Source organism: Cryptosporidium muris, genomic scaffold, assembly GCF_000006515.1.
Source record: "Cryptosporidium muris RN66 scf_1106632373475 genomic scaffold, whole genome shotgun sequence".
NCBI classification, from domain to species: Eukaryota; Apicomplexa; class Conoidasida; order Eucoccidiorida; family Cryptosporidiidae; genus Cryptosporidium; species Cryptosporidium muris.
In genome coordinates, this window is record NW_002196574.1 from 378,864 (window position 1) to 401,586 (window position 22,723).

The window sequence follows — 22,723 nt, forward strand, 5'->3', positions numbered from 1 at the left end:
ACAGAATCTTTCTATTCCCACTTTTCCATGTTTATTGAAAGATCAAACAATTTAAATTTGCCCTTATATGCTCAAATATTTATTCCACTTATTAATCAATTAAACATCCGATTATTACATAAAATAAAAGGTGAAAGTATAGCTTATAGTGATATCTCTTCATATATGTCTAGTAATTTCCATAATTAATAATGAACTAATTCAGCCACTAGTATATAATGTTCATGTACTGGTAGATGGACCTAGATTTAATAATTTGGTTGAATGAAAAGTCATTCAGCAAGATGAAGTGAATGATATAATAACAGGCTTAATACATGAAGAATATAGAATTGAATTAAATTCTATGTCAGTATTAATAACATATGTCTTTGAATCTCCACGAAACATTATAAATCAAAGGACACTATATATTACCGTTTCTGCTCGTCTGAACGCGAATTATGTTTCAAAAATCTTTCGACTAAGGTATCTAGGCAATCTTATGAGAAACATCACTATAATATCTTTTTTTTAGATAGTTGCTTAATAACCCAGTGACCTGAGAGTATTAATTTGGAATCATTAACTGATTATTTAAAGAACTTGAAGATTATTCTTTTATGAAAATTCCATTTACAATTCAAACTTAAAATTGATCTTTGCTTTATATTAGTCAGTATTAAATCCTATATTCACAGTATTCACAGCTCTAATACAAATATGGAAGGCAAGAGGAGCCCATTGTAATCTCAAGATTACTGAAATATTGATTTTAGTATTAGGAAAATATTTCCATACATAAATCTAATCAAAAGAGATCATTTAAGAAGTAATACTATATTTATTTTATTTAATAATATAATTAAAGCGATTTTCAAAATAAAAAAGAACATTTTAATTATGAATTTGCATGAAGCAATTTTATCAAGTTACAATTTAGGTAAGGGGTATGAAATTGAGTTTAAATACTGCTGTAATATAACCTTAATAGATAGTACTTCTCCAGGAAATGGGGTTAATGCATCAGGTCGAGATCTACAAGTTATTCTATAATAAATTAAAAAGGTATTATTTATTTTCGGATCTAGAAATTCTACCCAGTTAAGAGATAAAGCAAAGAATATTGTATTTGTTGGATTTGAAAAATTTCCAAATAATGAAGAATCGAATGTTAATAAATATTGTAACATCAATTTGCAATACAGATCAGTGTACTATAACTGAAATCTGTAGTTTTTTGTACTTATTCTCAGAGATTAAATGTAAGCTTGACTAGCTGCGATATATTGCTAAACACCTAAGACCCACTTATTAATACTTGGTACTTATCTTAAGAATTAATAATAGGTTTACGATACACAGTAAATATGTAATTTAGGTATATATTTAGAAGAAATATTCCATAGATTTATATTCTTATTATAATGGAGTTATTTTATATTCAAATAGAATAGCTAAATATATAACTTTTTTTAGTTTCTCTTATATATCTTCCGAAGTATTAAATCACATCAAAATTTCACTAACTTATTAATCTATAAATTTGCACCTTTCTAGCTAGATCTTCTTTATACACCAAGTGGCATTGAATTAAAAAGTTCCTAGTTCTATACTTTATTTAATACTATACTTAGTTTAAAAAGGTATTTATTGATTAAGGCTTACAGTATTTTATTTTGAGATATGTTTATATAAATATATAAAATAAGGTTGATTAGCTAAGAATATACTTTAATTTTTGAACTTAACTTCCATTTCTGCCAGAAATTCAAGTGGGATTTTAGTAAAAGAGTAAGGAGAAGCTATTGTATCTGAATCCAATTGAAGAATATTTGAGATAAGTTCATTGACCTTCTTTTCTCTAAAACCACTGTCTAATGCAAGTTTGAAAATACCAGGATATTCAATGCTCATATGTAAACAGATTTCATCTTTTAATACATCTAATCTTGCATTGTCTATTTGATCTCTATTATAATTATTTCTCTCATAAGTTATATCAATACAAATATCAATTAAATTTCTTATCCTATCATAGAAATCTTTACAAATGTCTTCTTGCGTCATTTTATAATCAATCTTATAATCAGGTATTAGCTTAAAAGTTAGCATATATCCTAATATAAAAGCTAAATCTTGAAACATATCTGCCATAATTTGAGGGTTTAGATATAACCTGGGTTTGTATAGAAAACTCGAACTACCGTGGGATTCCATCCAATTTTTCAGAGTTTGACTATTCATGAGAGAAAATGCCTCCATTATATTAACTAACTCACTGTTAATTGGAATTTTAAGATCTTTAGACCAATCAGTGAAGATTAGAAAAACATTATACCAGCCAAAAATACCATTAGAAATAGTTAAAGGTTTTATATTTTTGATATTTGAAATATAGGACTCTGCAAATTTTTTGACCAAAATCTCATCTGAATATATTCTAAAGTTGAGAAATATCTCATCAATTAAAGTTGTGCAAATATACTTTGTTATTTCAGCTAAATCTTGAGGTCCTATTATATGATTTCCAACAAAAAAATTTTTTAAGGCATCACTTTTAATATTTGTATTTGATTTAAGTAATGAGATATCTGAAATATTTCCACTGATATTATTTTTGCAAGAAATTTTAATATCATTTAGTGACATATTTGGTAAAATAGTGAAAGATAAATTCTTCTTATCCATAGTTAAGCCAAAATAAGATAAAACCCTTAAAAATGCACTTAAGATGTATGTATTGGAGAAATAAAAATAAGGACTATATACTAATTTTTTACTTTTTTCCAATTCCTCAAGTTCTTTCAATGACATACGTTGGAATATATATGTTCCAGCTTTGTTTTCAGTAATGTCCACCGTCCTTTTTAATTGTAAATAAGTGTATTTTTTTTGTCCTCTACTAAATATAGAAGAGACTGCTTTAGAAACTTTGATAATATCACTACTATGTCTTATTTTAATACTTAAATCATTCCCAGACATCAAGGGTATATTTTGGACATGCATAGGGTGATGTTTAACAATATAAATGAAAAATTCAATAGCAACTGCAAGCCTTTTGTTTTTTGATATACTCAGTAAATTGGAATAGTTAAATTTATTGTTTACTTCTCGACAGAATATATGAGATTTATTCAATATATTAGGCAACTTATCAACGACCCAGGCTCTACAATATTCATAAACAGTTAAATTTTCTGCAACTTGAGACATTTGCACATTATTCAATATAATGCTACCAAAATATTCTTGGTAACTTTTTTCCAGATAAATATTTATTCTTTCAAGTGAAAAAAATTCTTTTTTTAATATGGGAGAATATTCTAATGAAAACCATGCATTTATTTCTGCAAGTGGTGTCTGAGCAATTTGAAGAATTACTGGTTCTACAAAGTCTCTACTAAAGAAGAATTTACCTGTTTCTGCTATAATATTCATGGAATTTACAACAAGAGCAGGATCCCAAAATTTAATCGAATTATAATATCCCACAAACGGGTAATGATCACATTCATTAACTTTTAAAAATAAATTCCAAGATATTTTAATAGGATCTGTTGGTTTTTCTGGATATAAAAGATTGGTATTAGAGGAATCTTGATATTTGATATTATAAATAAATTTTAGGGCAAATAGCATACGTAGTAATTGGTCTATAAATATGACATTATTTTTCCAAAGTTTAGCAAATTGACTACAAGTTTGACTAAGAATTAATTTTAAGTTTTTCTTATTTTCTAATATAGACTCGTAATATGCTAGTATTCCTTTTTTTACAATATAATTCTGACAAATAATCACTAACCAATTTATAATACTTCTTTTATTGGCATTGTTCCGTAACCAATTTAGATCTGGTTCTTTATACCATAAAGATGCAAGTACACCATAATCTAAAATATGTTCTAAATTTTTATTTGAGTTAGGAATTAGGCTTGACAATTCGTAAGTGATTGATCTTAATAAGTTATAAGATGAAATAAAAGTACACAATTTAAACATTCCTGCATAATTGATAAACCAGTCTAAGCCATTAGTATAAGTATATTCCATCTGTTCCCAGTGTAAACTATCAGCAGGAAGACTACAGCTTGCTGGTGAGTCACTACTTGAATAATCAAGGCCATATATGGAGTATGGAAAAACACTTGATCCACTACTAGATGAACCCGAATATCCAAGGTTAGATGTATCTGAGATGTATTTAGAATAATAAATATTCAAATTGAAAGTACTAGTAATTTGAGGATTTTGACTTAGAGTCTTAAGAGTATCTAGCATTTCCTTCGAATCTCTAATACGAACTTTGGATTTATCTTGACCAAATACCTTGAGAATTTTAATTGATGTAGTATCATCAGATTCAGTATATGGTAAAGTTGGCATTAACGAGTCTGCTCCTGGAATATCTCTATCAGTCCAACTTATTGGCTCAGGAGGATCAAATTCAAAAAATATACCAGGATAAGTGACAATTTTTGGTTCATTAAATAATGGTGCATGGTATATTGAAGATAATTTCTCATAAACAGATTCTCTTGATTTATCATTTTTACTAATTTTAAGTTTTATTATTCGTTTTTCTTCAAGAACTACTTCATAAAAAAAAGTTGCAACATGTAATAAACTCAAAGATTGATAGTAAGGATTAAATAAATTAAAAAAAGGATGAATTGCATATAGAGGAAGTTCATCAATATTCATTTCCCAAGGTAACATCTTATTTGAATCATCTCCTTGTGGTACTTGATCTTGAGGAACAACTTTTGGATATAAAGCATCCATGAAATGCATGAAATAGCACATATCAAAAAAATTGAAAGTTGTGTAATATGAATTGGTTGTTTCTATATGGTTTACACGAAGACAACAACGTATAGTTTTTGGCATACCCCAAGCTTCTCTTAAAATTTTGAGGGTATTTGTATCATCAAATATCAATAAAGGTCCCTTATGAATATATCTTTCTAGTAATCCAGCCCAATATGTAGCTCGATTAACTCGCCATGATTTTAGATTATTACAATTGAATTTGGAGATAACAGTCAATTCATTATCAAGGGTTCCTATTATTGGCCATATTCTGGGTTTAAGAATTTCCCCCTCAACAAAAAAATTCTTATTCTTATTCTTATTGAGTTTAACTTTTGATCTCCAATAATGACCTTGGAATCTATGAAAATTCAATCTTTCACTTGGAAGATATTTCCTTATTTGTGGAAAATTCACTGGTTGGAATGTCTTTGATTCTGTAACGCCAAAAAGTGGAAATATCCCAGGCTGTGGATTAGAAATAAAGGATTTATCAAATTTAATAGGAGATCTATAGAATTCATCCAGCTGTTTCTTTGCTTTCGCTCTTAAGTTTGGATCATTCACATCAATATTTATTAAACGGGTTTCAAAAGCAAGAAAGTGTGAATATAATATTATTGATGTAGCTTCATTAATTTTATTATTGCGTTGAGCTTTAGTCATATATTTTGACCAATTTCGCACAGATATTTCTGAAACTTTATACTCGCCAAATAAGTTGACTAAGTCTTCTGCAGAAAAATACCAACCATTAATTATACTAAGATTAGATTTATTTGATAGAACATAAGCCATTAAAGTTAATCTATTAATTTCAGACTGGTGCAAATATATCCCAGTTTTTATATCTGGTCTATTTTTGGGCCTTTTGTGTGCCATTAAAAGATAATTTTCAATATTTAAGTATGTACTTTTAGATAAATGGAGGTATACAAAAAAACTGTTAGGTAAGTTTGTAGGTAAAGTGGAACTCCTATGGAAATATGGCATATATTTAAACCCACTTGGATTTTTGAATATATCTTTAATAATTTGGTAATTCCTTAGTTTCTCTTGGTTTATAGTTCCATCTTGCAAAGTAATATCACTGAATTCTTGGTTAAATATACCTAATTCATTATGTAGTTTCAATACTCTAAAAAATGAGATAAGCATAGCTTCTGCAACTTCTGGTATAAACCATTGTTTAAGTTTCACTTTTTTGTTATATAATTCAGAAGAATTCATATTAAAATATTTACTTAATAGTGAAGCCCAACATTCATTTACAGAGGAGTATAAATGAGGAATATCTTTGGATCTTATAGTTCTCCACCAGTTGCATAATTTATCTAAAGAATATTCAAATTGTAATTCTTTCACAAAAAAGTGAGTGCTATCATCCAGATTAAATTCAAAATTAAAGGATACCTCAGATACATATTCAAAATATGCAGAAATTGTGATAAGAAAGCGTATCTCCCAATCTTCCAGATTATTACAAGTATTAATCTCTTTGTAATAATTTATGGAATCTTTGCATTTCAAAAATGGAATAATTTTCTTCAAAGATTCTGAACTTAGTGTTAAAATATTAATTTTTGGTAATATTGAACTATCCAATTTACTACTGTCTTTACTAATGTTTTCAAGAATAGGACGTTTGTATACGATAGAAAATAAGTCTCTAAGATTTATGTTTGAACTTGCAATATTAGATGTCCCAGTTACTGAAAGTCTTGGTATCTCATAACTTTCTAAAATCCAGGAATTCGCTTCTTTAATTAATGAGATAAACAAGCTTTCATTGTCAATCCAAGGTATATATCTCATATCTTCAAATAGTTGATGTTCTAAGCTCTCTATTAAGTCGTAATATTCTCTTTTTGTCAAATTTTGTGATTCAAGTAATCTACTATGGTAATTGGATAATATAATACAGAAATAATCTGAATTAATTTTTACTTTATGATTTGAACTAATAAATTTTGATTGGAACTCATAAAAGAATACACGATAGGCATTCATTAGATTTATAACTTCTTGTTCAATACAAAATTTACTTCCTTCATTATCTGCTGGAGGAATAGCAAAGGCAGGGTCAACGAAAGGATTGAGCATAATTCTAGTTTTAAAGGGTAAATCATCTATGCTCATTATATTAGCACTCTCTTCAATAGCTATTAGGGGTGTTATTTCTGTATCAAATACTACCTTTAATTCTTCGATGAAGATTTCATGAAAAGAGGGTTTCTTAACTGCAATATCCTCTCCTAACTTTAAAATATATGCAGATTGTATCCATATATTAAAGCTCGTTATGAGATAATTAGCCATACCTGGTAACATCCAAATAACCATATCTTGTGTGATAAACCTTTCCAAATTACTTGCCACTTCCTTAACACTGATTTTTTCTATTTTGCTTGAACTACTAAAGGTTTCATTTACCCATTGACAAAGTTGGAAAATAGGTAGTTTGGGTTCAAATAAGTATCTATAAGAAGTGATAATAATACTTATAATTTTTGTAACATTATTTTGGAAGGAAATAATAAAATTAGCTTGCCAGTTTAAAATATCTTTACATACTTTCTCTATATCTGATAAAGTTATTTTGCTACTAAGTTTTATATTCAATTCTCCTCTATATTCATTAATTATTGTTTTTTTTAGATAAGGTTCCAACTTTGTAAATACATCTATATCTGGTCTAAATTTTGGTAATCTATATCCTTCAGGTAAATCTCCAGCTCTATTAGATCTTATCATAGGACTTTTATATAGCCGTTTAATACGTTCATTACTTAATCCAGCATATTGAAAAAATTGAAATTCCGCTACTTGGATTATGGAAAAAACGTAATTTGAAACCTCATTATCTTTCATGAATGGTAGTATGCTTTTAAAAACATTTCTGAATGTATTAATATTTGGACTTCTCCACCATTTGCATAGATATTGAAGTTTAACTTCCGTATTCTTTAAGGGGAGTTTCGATATATCAAAATTCTCAAGTAAAAATAGTTCAAATGTAGCTGATAGTACAGTTAAATAATTTATGAAATGAGGCTTAAGTCCAATGCAACTATTTCTTAAAAAATCTTCATTATCAATCGGAATATTTTGATTACAACCATAAGACTGAAGATTTTTCATCAAATTATCTTCAATAGGTAATAATTTAGGATTAAAGCTAAGTGAAGCATACAACGGATTTGGACAATGCCTTTGTGAATGAATAAACTCTAAAGAAGCTATACGATTATCAGGATTAACCACGAAGTTAGAGTCGTGATTAATTTCAAACTGAGAACACATCTCAATAAATAATTTAGAAGTGAGATGCTTTTCTTTAGGATCCTTTATTATATAAGGACGAGAATCTGTATCTGATAAATCTAAAAAGCACTTTGCCAAATTATCTCCATAGTCAGTAGCTGAAAATGGATTTCCACTTTGTTTCGTTTCAATGAATACTTTGCATAATAAAGTAATAGGGAACTGACTTTCATTTGCTTTAGGAAACCAATAAGATATAAATGCTTGTGCAAAACCACTGAAACAAAGCAAATAATTTAATTCCCAAAATGATACGAGAGTGCAATCTTCAATTGCCCAAATATCTTGTAAAACTGGATGTTTACCTAAAATAAGATAATCAGCTTTTTCTAAATATCTCATTACGGGAGTAATATTTAATACTCTGCAAAAACCAATTTCTAAATTATATAAACAACGAATTAAGACATCTTTATTAGAAAGAATTGCTTCATTTTGGGATATTTGATAAACAACTTCTTGGCATATCTGATGAGCTAATACATTTATTGAATCTTCATCAACAATATCAACTATAACTAAATCATTATTATTAATTAATTTTTGAATATATTCACTACAAACCTTTATGATTGTATTTTCAGATGGTTTGAAAATATTGGATATTACAGTATTAGAAGGAATCTCTCTAGGGTTTATGATAACAAAATTATTGAAATGATGATGTTCAATGATTCGCATTATTATAATAGTTAGTACATCTGTAGGAACAAACCATAAATCTATACTCTGATAAATTAACTCATTAACTTCTTTTCCTGTTTTACAACTCTTTATTTTTTCCCAAATATTATGCTGTAAAGGTAACAAGGGTGTTACTCCCAAGTATTCAAGTACTTGGAAATAAACATCATATAAAGACTTTTCAATATTTAGAATTGGAGGATTTGCATCTAACTTTTTGGGTACATCTTGAGGTGGAGGAATTATTTCGTCTTGAATAACTATATCTAAAGACGGTTGTATATTTTGTAACCTCTCAATATATTCCTTTGCATTTGCTAGTACTACTTCCAAATAGTCATTTACTGCAACCTTACATAATAGTTCAGCAGCTGTTTTAAAAACTCTTCTATTTTCTATTGGAATTTCTGAATTTTTCATGAAAAATTGGATTTCATCACCTACTAAAAATCCAGATCTGACTTGAGAATTTAAATACATCATTATAGTTAAGCAACCCTCTTCAAATTGACTTAATGCAAAATTTGGCACAGCCTGGTATAATACATAAGTAGGTATTGTTGATGGTAAATTAATGACAGTATATTGACTGATATCTTCGAACTTTTTTTTGGCTTCTAATACAGCTTGCCATGCTAGTAAAAACTGGCTTTCTGGACCTAAAGTTTTAACTAAACCTGAAAGTTCTTTTCCTGATGCTAACTCCAAGATATTTTTACCAGTAATTTTCCTTGAAGCTAATGCTGACGGTATATCGTTCGATTTCTTATCTTTAATAGCTATTTCAGCATCAGACTTTTTGGGTTCAATTGATCTGTAAATTTGTCTGGGTCTTGCTATTATTCTTTTCTGTCTCTGAATGTTCTCCATAGTTTGAGGTTTGGTACTAATAGAAGGAACAGTTTTCGTCTGACGCGGATGCATTGTAACTAATTTCCTTTTCTCTATAGGTTTTGGATTTGGGTCTAGTATAACATACTTTGAATATTCTCCAGTCCCTGGAGCTGATAATAATTTCAAAAGTGAAGGATTCTGTTGCAAATCTTTAGAATCAGCTTGATCCAAAGTATCTTTTGTATATTTATTCACTATTTCAATAGCAATTTTATCAGTAAAAATATTTGGTATTCCCCAGCTTCTTAAAAAATCTGCATATTTCTCTAATGCTGGGATATCTAAAATATCAGTACCATATAATAGTAAACAGTATTGAATCTCATTTGCTACTCTATATCCTAAAATTTTCTTGTTTTGTTTTGTTATATCTCCTGTTAAAACTGCATCTTCATCTATCAGCACAGGACTATATGAATCACTCTCTATTCTTGATAAGAGACGTTCACAGGCACTTAATATTTCTACTGAAACATACATTTCACGTGCTTCTTTATATTTATATATTGGAGATAGAATTCCATCTCTTTCCATACGTTTAATTTCCCTATCAGCTAAATCCCATACTTCCTTTTTACTTTTATCTCCAAATATACTCATGGGTCGAGAAAATATTGTTCTTGCTAGATTACTAGATTCAATATCATATTTAGCCGATAAAGTAAAGGGAATTATCAGATATACTGTGATGATTAAAGTTACCAAGTTTTTTTCAGTGGTTTTTATACCACAGAAAATTTTCATCGGTACACAAGAAGTTTGTATAGAACTTAAATATATATTAACTCTTTTAATAAAAATCCCCTTATAATTTTCAAAAACTTCGTTAATCTGTTCTATAGAAATAATTTTAATATATTACACCTGAGTTTAAAAAAGAAGTCTTCCAGTAAAATATTACTACATTAATGGGTCGGGTAACCGTCTTCTGATTTCAATAATATTCAGCTAGCTCTTTTTGTTAAATCAAATAAAACAATATATTGCGTATATTGAGTTATAATGCAACTGTCTAGTTCATTAAAATTATAATAATTTTTTTTTTTATGATTCTAGATAATCTTAGTTAAGTTTTGGATCATGCATCCCATGATAGCGCCAATATATACTAATCTAAAAATTGTTTGGCGGTATTTATCGCATGCAGATATAGTGGACTTTGGTAATTTTTTGGTTTTTTGAAGTAGGTATATTAATTGATATACTATAGCTCTCATTTTGAGTCTAAATGTTAAACAGAAGAAATTGTATGATGATACAAATCTTTAGAATTGTAGGAAATTGAGTTGATTATCTAATGAAGAATCAGAGTTTTTGTGCAAACAAGTTTGCATCCCTCATTTACACTTTTATACTTTTAAATATATATATAAAATCAGATAGAATTGTATATGGATCTAATATAAACGAGAATAGTCAACCTAGTTCAAATAATTGGAAGCAGGAGTTGCTTATTAGAACCACGTGTGGTCCAGATGGTAAGGGATTTTCTAACAATAAGTCTTTTGTAGAGAGCAAGTTGAAAATTTTTGCAAATGATGAGTTTAATAAGCTGGTAAGCTTAGATAAGCTTCCAATTATATATACTGGAAAGAATATTTCTATGATGCGTAAAGCATTCAGACTTGGAGAAATTTTGAAGGCACCATTACGTTTAAGAGAGAGAATAACACAGGATCCTGAATCAATTCCTATAATTGAAGATGATTATCTCTTAATATCACATATTCCTGAAGAAAGAGTTAACAATAGAATGGAAGTAGTTTATAATAGGGTAGCTAATGAAATCCGCTATACGGTATTGCTCTGTGGTGGTGAATTGATTTCGATAACCCCAACTATAAAGTATATAATGCAACTTAAGTCTGTAGGTAATGATTTGAGTGGAGATCCAATAATATTAGAGTCTCTAAAAATTTATAACAAGGAAAAGGCAAGATATAGAAGGAAAATGGCAGAATTAAGTACAAGATATCTATCTATATTGCCATATGCAAATGAAATTTATTTTGGTTCTAAAAATATTAGACCAAGAGGAAGATTGATAGGTATACCAAAATTAGTACAAAATGAAATTGAATTAACTAAAGACGATTTTTCAATAGGGTCTGTATCAGATGAAAATGAAATTGGAGGAGCCATAATTGGTCGTAATATAAGAGCAAAAGAGAAATATTTTGATAATAACTTCGAGCATGATAATTTTAGTTTATTAGAAGATCTGGAGAAATTCTCTAGTATCTTCGAACTAGATACTCCTAAAGCGCTATTTTCTATTGGAGATAAGCAAGATTTACCAGTTATGTTAACTCCAATAGCAGATGTAATATCAACAAAAAATAGTAGAAGTGTAATTCCTCATAGTATAACAAGAGCAGCTATAAATAAGGAAACTGTCATTAGCCGTATTCGAGGAGACTTGGAAAAAATTAAACAAGAAAATAAAGAAGAACTAGGAAGTTCGATAATTTCAGAAACTGAAAAATCTGAGGATGAATTACTAGATATATATGATAATGATTCATATGACTCAAAGAGTATTTTGATTCGTCGAAGAATCCGGCCAAATGATTCTCTATTTACTGATATTAATGAGGAAGTTTATGTAGATTCGAAGACTTCAAGTGAGTTACAAATTCCTTTGGTTAAAGGTTTTCCTATTTGGGAAGAAATCCCTGAATTTCTTACTAACATAATTGATAAGATACAAAATAAAGATTTTCTTGATAAAGTAAGATCGTTGGATGAAAAAGATAAAGTACTTAGAGAAGCAATAGTCAAATTTCCTGTTTATCTTTCTCAAACAAAAATTCTACGTTTGGAGTATCAATTATTTTTTTTCTGGGAATCTCTTAGACTTTCTAATATATTGATGGATCAGAAATATGATTCTTGTTTAGCTAATTTTCCCGATAGAAATAATGTACCAAATTTGGACATTCTCCCTTCTCAAATACCTAGAACTGATAAGTCAATAGCTGAGTCTTGTTTTATACTTCTTAAGTTCTTTAAAAATAAGAAGATACCTTTGAAGTTTCGGGTACTAAAAAAGATAAAGGTAGATTCTAATGCGGCAAAAACTTCATATAAAGTTCAGTTTTTAAGTCCGACTAAATTAGAAGAAAAAAAAGAGTACTATAACAAAGCCAAAATCTTATGTTTTGACATTTTCCCAAATATACTAAGATATGTTATACATTTTGTGTTTAATGATGTTATTGAAGAACGACAGTCTAATTACTTTAAATATATTGAGAAGGTAAAGGATCAATTGAAACATGAAAATGAATTGGCTTTACAAAAAAAATATAAGACAGAATTAGAAAAAAGAAAATTGATCACTCCTATAAATATATCTAATCGTATGGAAAGATATGAAAATGCTTGGAGGAGAAGTATTGGATCTTTAGGTTTGGTACCTTTAGCTACTGTTCCAAAAAATATTCTTGAGAAGATCCATAATACAATTAGGTTTGGTCCTTTAATTATTAAACGAAAATTTAATAGAAAACTAACTCCAGAAGAAGTTAGAACTTCAATAGGGAAGACTATTATTAAAATTATTGACGAATATTATTCATCGATTCAAGCTGATTATTTTTTCCTTCCTATAGATATGCTCCAAAACTTTACAATACATATTACTAAGACTTTATTAGAAGTTCCTGTTGATAAATTGTTAGATTCCATGGTAATTAAACCAACTTTATTATTGGATATGCATATAGATAAATTAACAGATCTTAGTATATTTGATCTATGTGCAAAGCTACTAATTGATATAATTTCTTACCATAAAGTCCAAGCCAATGTATCAATTTTAGATAAGAAAAATAGTGAATATATTAATTTATTAGACAGTAAATATTCGGAAATCTGTACTATAGTGTCAAAGTATTTGTCAGCTAATTTATACAATAGAAAATTATGTCGATACCCACAATCAAGTAATTTTTTGTCTGAATATAATAAGCAGGTCCAGATAACTTTTATTCATCAAATACTAACTGATGGTTCTAGTATATTGCCTGTGCAATTTGGACTTCAAATTTACCAGTCATCTTACTTAGATATCTTTAAAAGAGTTTGTGAAATGCATGGACTTTTAGTTACATTTTTAGATATAAATCTTGGGCAAAAAGAATCCCCAATTTTGAATATGATGGCTGATAAAACTCAAATGGAACTTACTAATGAAACGATAAATTTCCACGAAGTTGTAGATAGCATTATGAGATCCATATATATTTATATAGTTGGGAAAAGTGTGAACCAAGAACGGATAGTATTTTTCAATGAAGAAATTATGGCTAAATTCTTACTAAATTACCTAGAAGTAAATAAATATAATGTACCAGATGATGTAAATAGAGTTCAATCTTTTTATATTAGTTATAAGTATCCTTGGGGAACACAGTTTGATGAAGCCCTGATATTGTGGTGTAAAAGCTTTATTACTGCTCTTGCCTCTTTACAACTTATATCAGACGAAAATAATATAGTATATAATATTACAAATATAGATACTGTTATAAATTCAATGTGTTCACTTGAAATGATTCAACCAATGAGAAATCACATTGAATATGAAGCTGATGAGTTATTAAGGCGGACATTTGCTTATCATTTAGGGATTGCATCTGTTTACTGGATATACAAGAAACCAATTCCCTTATGGTCTTTTTATGATCAATGGAGCTCAAGATTTGAGCTTGAAACTAATATTTTACTTTCAGAAGAACCAGAAATTAGTCTATCCACTTTCATTCTACTTAAGGGAATAGCTGATGAAGAATATCCTAAACTTAGTGAGCCTAAACTGAAGATAAGATCAAAACCGGAAGTTAATATAAGTTTAAAAAAAGAAAATTCCGTAAAGTCTAAGGAGCAAATTCAAGAAGATATATGGATTAATACTCCAATTAAATCCTTACAAAATGGCCAATATAGTCTTGGATATTTTCTCTTTCCAAATACAATTCCTGTAGAAGTTATGAATAAGATGTCTTCGAATGATACATTAGCATTCACAGGACCTCATGAAATCACTTGGGTTGGAGCTAGTGAAAATGAATTTCAAGACATGTGCTTGGGTGCTCTAAAAAATTTAGAGATTTATATGAAGGATAAACTTCCCTTTAGATCATCTTTAAATGAGTATACTAATATATGGCTAACAGATGATATTAGTACAAGAGATTTACTTTGCAGAGATATAGCAGGACGCTATTTCTATCCTAGATCCATAATGAATTGTGATGAAGCTGTTATGGAAGGAGCACTTATATCTCAAAAGTTATCTGTAGATAAAGAACGTTTAAAAAGAGGTCAGTGGCTTGCTGTTCGTGAAATCTCTATCAGAAGAAATATTCTAGCTTCCACAAATAATTTGAATGTGCCTACAAATCCTAAGGAGTATCCATTTGTAAATTTTCTACCTCTTAGCAGTTCAGTTGTGAATTTTATTGAATCCGATGAATTCAGACAACCTGGAGGATTCTTAAGAAATTGCAGAGCTGCTCTAGATACTGCTAGGACATTACCTAAAGAAAGTCCCTACTCTCTAAAGTTATTAGATGAATCAGAAGAAACACTGTTATCTATTTGTACAGATGCAATGAATTTATATTACACCTCATCTTCTCCAATGTCATGGGATGAACAGCAAACTATTTTCAATCCGTTAAACAGAGAAAATAGCTATTATATGTCTAGATTTGCTCTAGGACAGTTTAGAGCACTCGTTGACGAAATAAAAGCGAGGAACTTATTTGTAGATCCTTCCATTAGGATTTCTGATCATTTTCATTTACTTAACCCTATAATTGAAGGGCTACAAACATCTGACAGCGAAGCAAAATTTGTTCAGGCTTGTTTTTACTTCCTCAGAAATTGTGTATCAAAAAATTATATCTTTTTAAATATGGGTTACGATATAACAAATAGTGATAAATTATTTAATCAAGTCTGTCAATTTGCTTCATATAGGTATTTCTCAACTTCCAAGCCTATTTCTCAATCTGAAGCCCTAAATCTAAAAGAACAAGGTGTAGATTTGGATAATCCATGGATTAGGAGAAGAATTAAAACAGCTCAATGGTTAATAATTCACCAGGTATTCCAAATAAAGGCAAAGAAATATCCAGGTGGCTATGAAGTATTTATAAGAGAAGTATTTGATTTACCTAAATACATGCAGCTAGGAGAGTTTGATACTAGTGAAAAGCAATTACCAATTATAGAAGATTGCATGAATGCAATTATGTTTATTCTTAAGCAAAATAGCAAGAATGTTCATAAATTTAATAGATATATAGGGATGCCCAAACCGTTTTGTGAAAAAGTAGCTACTAAATATGGAGATACTTCTAAATATTAGATTATTTTTCTGTAAATTATATTTTTAATTTAATTAGACTCCAAAGAGTTTTGTTTTGCAAAAGGGAGAGATTTTGTTTTATTTATTAGTCTGAAATATAGTGTCAATCAAATAATGCAATGTCAAAAATACAGCTAGAGAATTTTTCAATATTTTCTTTTTATTTTCTTAGGAAGAATAATAGAGGTTATATATATTAGTATATTTATAGAAAATATTAGTAATGGTTTACTCCCTATAATAAACTAGTTTAAAATATGATTATAAACAATTTGGTAATTAATAGATCCAATTCTGTTATCGCATGTACATCTTGGCGCTGTACAAATATCAGCCTTTTTGATGCACAGAATACAAGCTTTATGGCCTGAATAATATCCTTTTAATGTCTAGACATGTTTCTAGAAAAGAACAATTTATGGCTACTTATAAATTTTACTAAATTTTTATTCTATTCATTCATTCTTGTAGCCTACTCTAACTGTTTTGATGGGAAGAAACTACCTCCATCTCTACAACTACTTGATGAGGGTAATGTATACTATTGGGACGTATTAAAGGACTATGTTGAGTACTTTAATAGCGAAATTGAGAATATTCGTCAGAATTACCCATATTTGGAGTATCATATAAAAAAGGGTCAGTGGTTTAGCATAGTAGATGTGTTAGAGTGTGAATATAATGATGAGGAGATGTATGATACAATACCAGCAAGAATTAAGATTAGTGATTTGTCACAAAATATTAATCTAATACGGGATTTGTGGAAAGAAAATCAATTCATCGCAGTCTCCCTAAATCGTATTGAATTTACTCAGCATTGCTTGGGAGCACTACAAAAACTGATACATCATCCAAATGTTATAATCCAAGGCCATGATCCAATACGTCTAAAAAGTATTTGTAATGATGCTTCAGATAGATTCTTTACTCCTGCTATTCTTTTTGATGAGATAGATTCTCTGATAAGTAAAGATAATTATAGATATTCCATAGCTACACTTAAATGCATCGATCAGGAACGTATAAGATATGGTCAGTGGTCAGCTATAGTTCATCTCCACGCACTAGACTCAGAAGATGGTCGTGATAGAGTATTTGGAGACTTAAAAGATAGTTTCTATCCAGTATCTCAAAATTTTCAAAATACAAAATCAAGTTCATTACCATACTTTCCTCCACCTGAGTTTAGTAGAGGAGTGGAACATGATAATTTTGTAGATAGTTGTATGAATGCCCTGTTAAATCTGTATACAAGACAGGAAGACCCAAATATCTTGCTGAAACTATATTGTGATGATGCAAAGAAAGTATACTTTAGCAATACTCATGATTTAGTAGAAAAATTAGATGTATATGGAATGGGTGAAATTGATCCTATAAGTGTATCAGAGCTAAGGCATAAGGTAGGACAGCTTACTCTACCTTCTACGCTACTCCTAAATATATTTGACTACAGATTAGTTAGAATTGGCCAATGGCAAAAAATAGCGCAACAAATAGTAAAGGATCACAATTCTGTACCCCCTTATGATAGAGTTCGTGGTATTATATATAGTGATCCCCGAAATTATGGTTATAATGCTGGATTGACATTTGAAGAAATGATACAAAATTGTGAGTATACCTTAAGAAAAAAAGTTATGGACCAAAATAAAAAAGGTCAATTTATAGATGGGAAAACTGAAAAAGCTTCAATGTCAATGGATACAGATGAAGAATGGGAATGGGCATCAGTAATAGAGCTGGTAGAAGTAGAATCATTTTGTAAAGATGCAGCAGGAGCTTATTTTGATTTAGGTAAAGAGTATTATTCTATACCTCGTCAAATGCCACTTATTCCTTCCCGATTAGAATTTGATCCAGGATTTGGTCTTACTGAATCTTACATTCCACCTCAAAATCTAGATCTTAATCGTCAAAGATCAGCTTTAGACTCTTCCAAAATAAATAACTTAGACTGGCGTATTGAAGCCTCTAGTATTCTTTGGAATACTATGGATAACTTAAGACTATCAACACAACTCGAGAATTTAGTGACAAATATACAATGGAAGAAGATTATTCAGCAAGCTAAAAGTTTTGTTTTTTTTGAGATTGGTATAGATAACTTTTATAATACTGATATAAAACCACCAAGAAGTATTTTTCATTATTCCAATGATCCCATAGAAATGTATAATCAGTGTTTACATGCTTTTTCTGAGGCTAGAAGAACACTTTACCATAGAAAATTTCGACGTCAGTCTAATTTAAGTATAGAATCTCTTCTAGCTTTAGGATATATTATGGATTCAGTAGACGAATCACAAACTAATAGTTATAAATGGGTTATCTCTTCTTCAATAGCACAAGGTCTACAAGATAAGGGTATCACAAGTAATAATATTGAGGAATATCCGGAATTCATTAATCCTGTAAAGCAGTCAATGTGTATGGAAAGTGCTAAAGAATACTTTGAAGACGCAGAATCTTGTCCATTTGTCCAAGATGAAATATCTAAATATAAATTCCAAGCTCAGTCTGTATTTCCTCATAATCCAGTACCTAATGCTGATGACCCAAAATTAGCAGATCCTAGTGGTGATTTAGAAGCAGAAGACCAATGGAACTTTTTGTATGATTACTCAGTTTATATTAGGAATAAAAATGATGAAAATATAAATATTATTCTTATTCCCCAAAAAATGCCATTGTCATTCATAGATTTCAGACATTCACTTTGGAGGCCTCCTCATGAGTGCCTACAGGATATGGTAATAAATTGTATTCAAGCATCCTGGCCAATTGTAGAAGCTAACTGGCGTAAACAGAAAGTTCAAACAGATTTGGCTACAGCATTAGCTATATTTTGTGATTCGGCATCTTTGGAATATTTTGAACGTAAAAGGCAGTGGAGGCAACTAATAAATCTTATCATGAAATCACAAAAATATGCTGGACATTTTACATGGCTTAGAAGAGGTTTTTACATGCCTCGAAAATTTGAGATGCTTAAAATACCATTACTCACAACAGGAAAAGAAGGCCCTGTTTCAAATGAGGCAATCCAAAGATATTCAGAAATTCTTGATATAACATTTTCTGAACTTGTATATATGAGGTATTTAGCTCCTTTTACTACTAACCTCTATAAATTAACTAAATTGATTGCTTGTGATATGTCACAAATTTCTACAAGAGGCTCTTGGATAGGACTTATTCCTGTAGATGCTGAAGTTTTAAGATATACAGAAACAATATTAGCTATGGGGAGAATGGAATCTAGGAATCTTTTGGAATCTAAAGCAATTGGTTTTCAACCTTTACGAGGAGCATTTGATCCAAGATTTAAACTATCTCATCGGACTAAAGTAAAAGAGCCTGTTTCTTTTAGACGAAATCAAGATGATCTTCAAAGCTTATCAATGTCAAAACTAAGACCTCCTCAGAAAACCACAGTATCACCAAGAGTTCGATTAATGCAATATAAGGAAATAGTTGAAAAGGATCAAGATGATTTACCTTTCCAATATCCATTACCAGATGAAGTGAAAGTTGATTGGAGGAAGTATAAGGGAGGTTTTGTAGATACTTTAGATCTACAGAATATGCCTAATAAGAAAGTAATTCATGATTTTATAAATGTTGACTGGCTAAGACCTAAAAATATAGATATTATTTCTAGTGATTTAAAAGGGAGTAAGAGATTACAATTAAAAGCTATTCAAATTCCCCGAAGAAGACCATTTTACGATAATAATAAAGGGGCCATATTTTATGATACTCCTAGCACCCCAATTACTGGGCGTGGAATTGAGCCTAGAGGCAGATATCCTGAGCCTCCTGGAAGATTTCCTGTGGTAGATGGAACATTACATACAGGATATAGAGTAACTGAACGATACAGAGAACCTTACGAAATACCTAATAAGATATTACCTCCAGATCCAGCCTTAAAAAGTGAAAATTTTATTCCAATGCCAGAGTTGCCTATTGTTAAGAGGAAAAGTCTAAAGGAACTTCGGGAACTCGCTAAATCAATGGATTTACAAACTGAAGAAGATATAAAACTTGAAATACCAGCTATAAAAAAATATCTATCACAAAAAGTAGTGAAAAAGGGAGAGAAATATGACGATATTGAAGTAGATGATATATATGGAATTACTACCAGGAATAGAAAGAATCTCTTATCGGGCAAAATAACCTCAGAAATTATTCACAATATCATCAAAGCAGCAGAGTACTATAAAATAAAAGCAGATTGCATTCCTCAATATGGTTATACATTGGGAGAAACGATTAATAGAGAAGAAGATGCTATGAGAGGAGCAAGATTTGTTTATAGATGTCTTAGAATGGATAATCATTTTATTACAGCAAAAATGGCATTTAAAATATGGATAAGATCCTTATTTCTCAGAAGAAATTTCCATCATTCTACTCTACCAGGTTATAGAGTTAATATGAAACCCTACATCAAGAGAAGGTCTAAATATGATGATCAGACATACTGCCCTGGAAAGAATCAAGATAAGCTAGATGCTATTACAGATTCCTTAGCCACTGCAGCTTATTCTAATTATATAACAAATATCAAAGATATAAATAAATTATGTTTTATAGCAGAAGATTTTTTATATAAAAGAATTAAGACAATTTCAAATTGTGTTAGTTCCTTTAAGAAAAATTATATAGATGATACCAAACAACCTTATTTCGATCTTTCTAAAGCCACTCTAGTATGCTCTCAATTTGAAAATGAATGGGGGACTCCAGTCTATAAGATTGAAAGATTCCCTGATCCTCCAACATAGATTTAATTCTTCTATATATTACTAATTAAATCTAAAAACAAATATACCGCCAAAGTATCAAAAAGGTATCGAATGATACTGGCGCCAAATATTTAGATGGTCATTTTTAGAGTAAAATAAGACAATATAATATATAACATGGTCTAGAATAAAATAAAAAAAAAAAATAAAATGTCGAAATGGATAGAATAAAATATTTGGCAAATTTGATAGTTGGGAGAGAGGATATTCCAGACAGGAGGGATAGAATAGCATTGTGTGCAGTGGAATTTACTAAGTGTTCTGACTTCTTTAGTTTAAAGTCTATATTCTATAAACTACTTATTAGAAAGTTTTTTCCATTAGAAAATCAGGTCCAGACCCCATTAGAAGAATTTCCAGCTAACCTTATAGGGTATTTACCAATGAATGCACTAGAAAGATGTACTGCTCATATATTAAAAAAGTATCCTCCTCCTGAGGGAATTGATTTGGATACAATAATGCCGATAGTATCTTCAGAAGAGCTTTGTAATATTTTTCAAAGTGAGTGCAAACTAATATTACAACCTAGAGGGATAAAGAGAGATTCACAAGGTGGAATTTTGTCAAATGAAGATTCAACAACTAACGAGTGGTGGATAAGAACCTATGATTTTCTATGTAGACAAAATCAAACTTATAGACAACGTCTCTCTGTTTTACTACGCTCTGCAATTAATAAATTAGTTATATTAGCTGTCTTAGCTACAGATACATACTACTTTCACCAAAGAGCTCGCGAACAAATGATAACTTTTGTACTTGAACACTTTTTTGGGGGAAATAAAATAGTAATAATACGTTATCATGATCATTGTGAAAGAGTTGTAAATGACCGTGTTAGGCATCTTAGGGATACGATTGTTCGTTCTGATGAATCTTCCTCTCCTAGACTAAATTTAAGTACCTCCAAAAGAAGTACTAATCAAAATGAACTAAATATTATTATCAGCAAAGCTCGGAAAGAATTTGAAACACAATTGCAGACTATTTCAGCTTATTGGGAACTAAATAATTCTAAATTTGATATAATGCAAGATAAGGTCACTGAGAAGTTTAATGAAGGCAATCAAGAATTATCTACTTTATTTAGCCCAGTAGTTAATGTACTTGATAGAGATTTAAACTCGCTAACTAATCTTCAAATTCTGGATACCTTTACTAAATTATCTTATACAATTCATCCTCCTTCTATAGAGAGAATGATTAATGCTCAGAGTACTTCATATAGTAATATAGAACTTCTATCTATTCTAATAGATGATTTTAATCCCATGAATGAATTCCCAGATAAAAAGTCTGAGTTATTTTTAGATAAAGTTCAACAAGTTTTACTTTTGAAGGAATGGAAACGAAAGATAAAAAGGAGGAAATCTACTACTAGTATAGGAATATCTGCTCCTTTCATTTCTTCAGATATAACTCCTAGTGAGCCTACTATTAATATCTCAATAGCTAGTTTGTTTAGCCTTATTGATGATATTACTTCTGGTCATAAAATAGCTCAAGATTTATGTGGTGAACTATTAAAAAAAATTTAGAGTGTAAGTGAACTAATATTTCTAAATATATTTATATATTTAAATTTTTTATTATATTTCAAACACCTATAGTACAAAGATATTACTACCAAAAAAAAAACTTCATCTTTATTGTAAGTATGACTACTTAATATATCATAAAATTATATATTTTAGGCTAGATTCTTTCTGAAAACTAGGTCTAATAAAAAGGTACCCTTATTTTTTTTTAGAAGAAAATTGTAAATTCATTAGTTAAGTATTTTCCAAAAAACTAATCTTCATAATCTAGAGAAACTAGTTAA

The 22,723-nt window shown here is 29.5% G+C and overlaps 4 protein-coding genes across 4 annotated transcripts, besides 9 other annotated features; 3 read left to right on the top strand and 1 right to left on the bottom strand.

Moving 5' to 3' along the window:
* The first annotated feature begins 818 nt into the window (after positions 1–818).
* Positions 819–849: a sequence feature (AT_rich).
* Positions 850–1,668: 819 nt separating this feature from the next.
* Positions 1,669–1,690: a sequence feature (AT_rich).
* Positions 1,691–1,713: 23 nt separating this feature from the next.
* Positions 1,714–10,443, bottom strand: CMU_013870 (uncharacterized protein; the record flags this gene model as incomplete). The annotated part of the gene is made up of 1 exon (XM_002141025.1): positions 1,714–10,443. The coding sequence occupies one exon, from the start codon at positions 10,441–10,443 to the stop codon at positions 1,714–1,716; it is 8,730 nt and encodes a 2,909-aa protein (XP_002141061.1).
* Positions 8,647–8,675: a sequence feature (AT_rich).
* A 275-nt stretch (positions 10,444–10,718) lies between the features above and the next one.
* Positions 10,719–10,747: a sequence feature (AT_rich).
* A 249-nt stretch (positions 10,748–10,996) lies between these two features.
* On the top strand, positions 10,997–16,078 carry CMU_013880 (uncharacterized protein; the record flags this gene model as incomplete). Its single annotated transcript, XM_002141026.1, has 1 exon — positions 10,997–16,078. The coding sequence occupies one exon, from the start codon at positions 10,997–10,999 to the stop codon at positions 16,076–16,078; it is 5,082 nt and encodes a 1,693-aa protein (XP_002141062.1).
* Positions 11,047–11,075: a sequence feature (AT_rich).
* Positions 16,069–16,114: a sequence feature (AT_rich).
* A 359-nt stretch (positions 16,115–16,473) lies between these two features.
* On the top strand, positions 16,474–20,877 carry CMU_013890 (uncharacterized protein; the record flags this gene model as incomplete). The annotated part of the gene is made up of 1 exon (XM_002141027.1): positions 16,474–20,877. The coding sequence occupies one exon, from the start codon at positions 16,474–16,476 to the stop codon at positions 20,875–20,877; it is 4,404 nt and encodes a 1,467-aa protein (XP_002141063.1).
* A 107-nt stretch (positions 20,878–20,984) lies between these two features.
* Positions 20,985–21,073: a sequence feature (A-rich).
* On the top strand, positions 21,057–22,439 carry CMU_013900 (uncharacterized protein; the record flags this gene model as incomplete). Its single annotated transcript, XM_002141028.1, has 1 exon — positions 21,057–22,439. The coding sequence occupies one exon, from the start codon at positions 21,057–21,059 to the stop codon at positions 22,437–22,439; it is 1,383 nt and encodes a 460-aa protein (XP_002141064.1).
* Positions 22,440–22,452: 13 nt separating this feature from the next.
* Positions 22,453–22,498: a sequence feature (AT_rich).
* Positions 22,499–22,566: 68 nt separating this feature from the next.
* Positions 22,567–22,594: a sequence feature (AT_rich).
* The last annotated feature ends 129 nt before the right edge of the window (positions 22,595–22,723 follow it).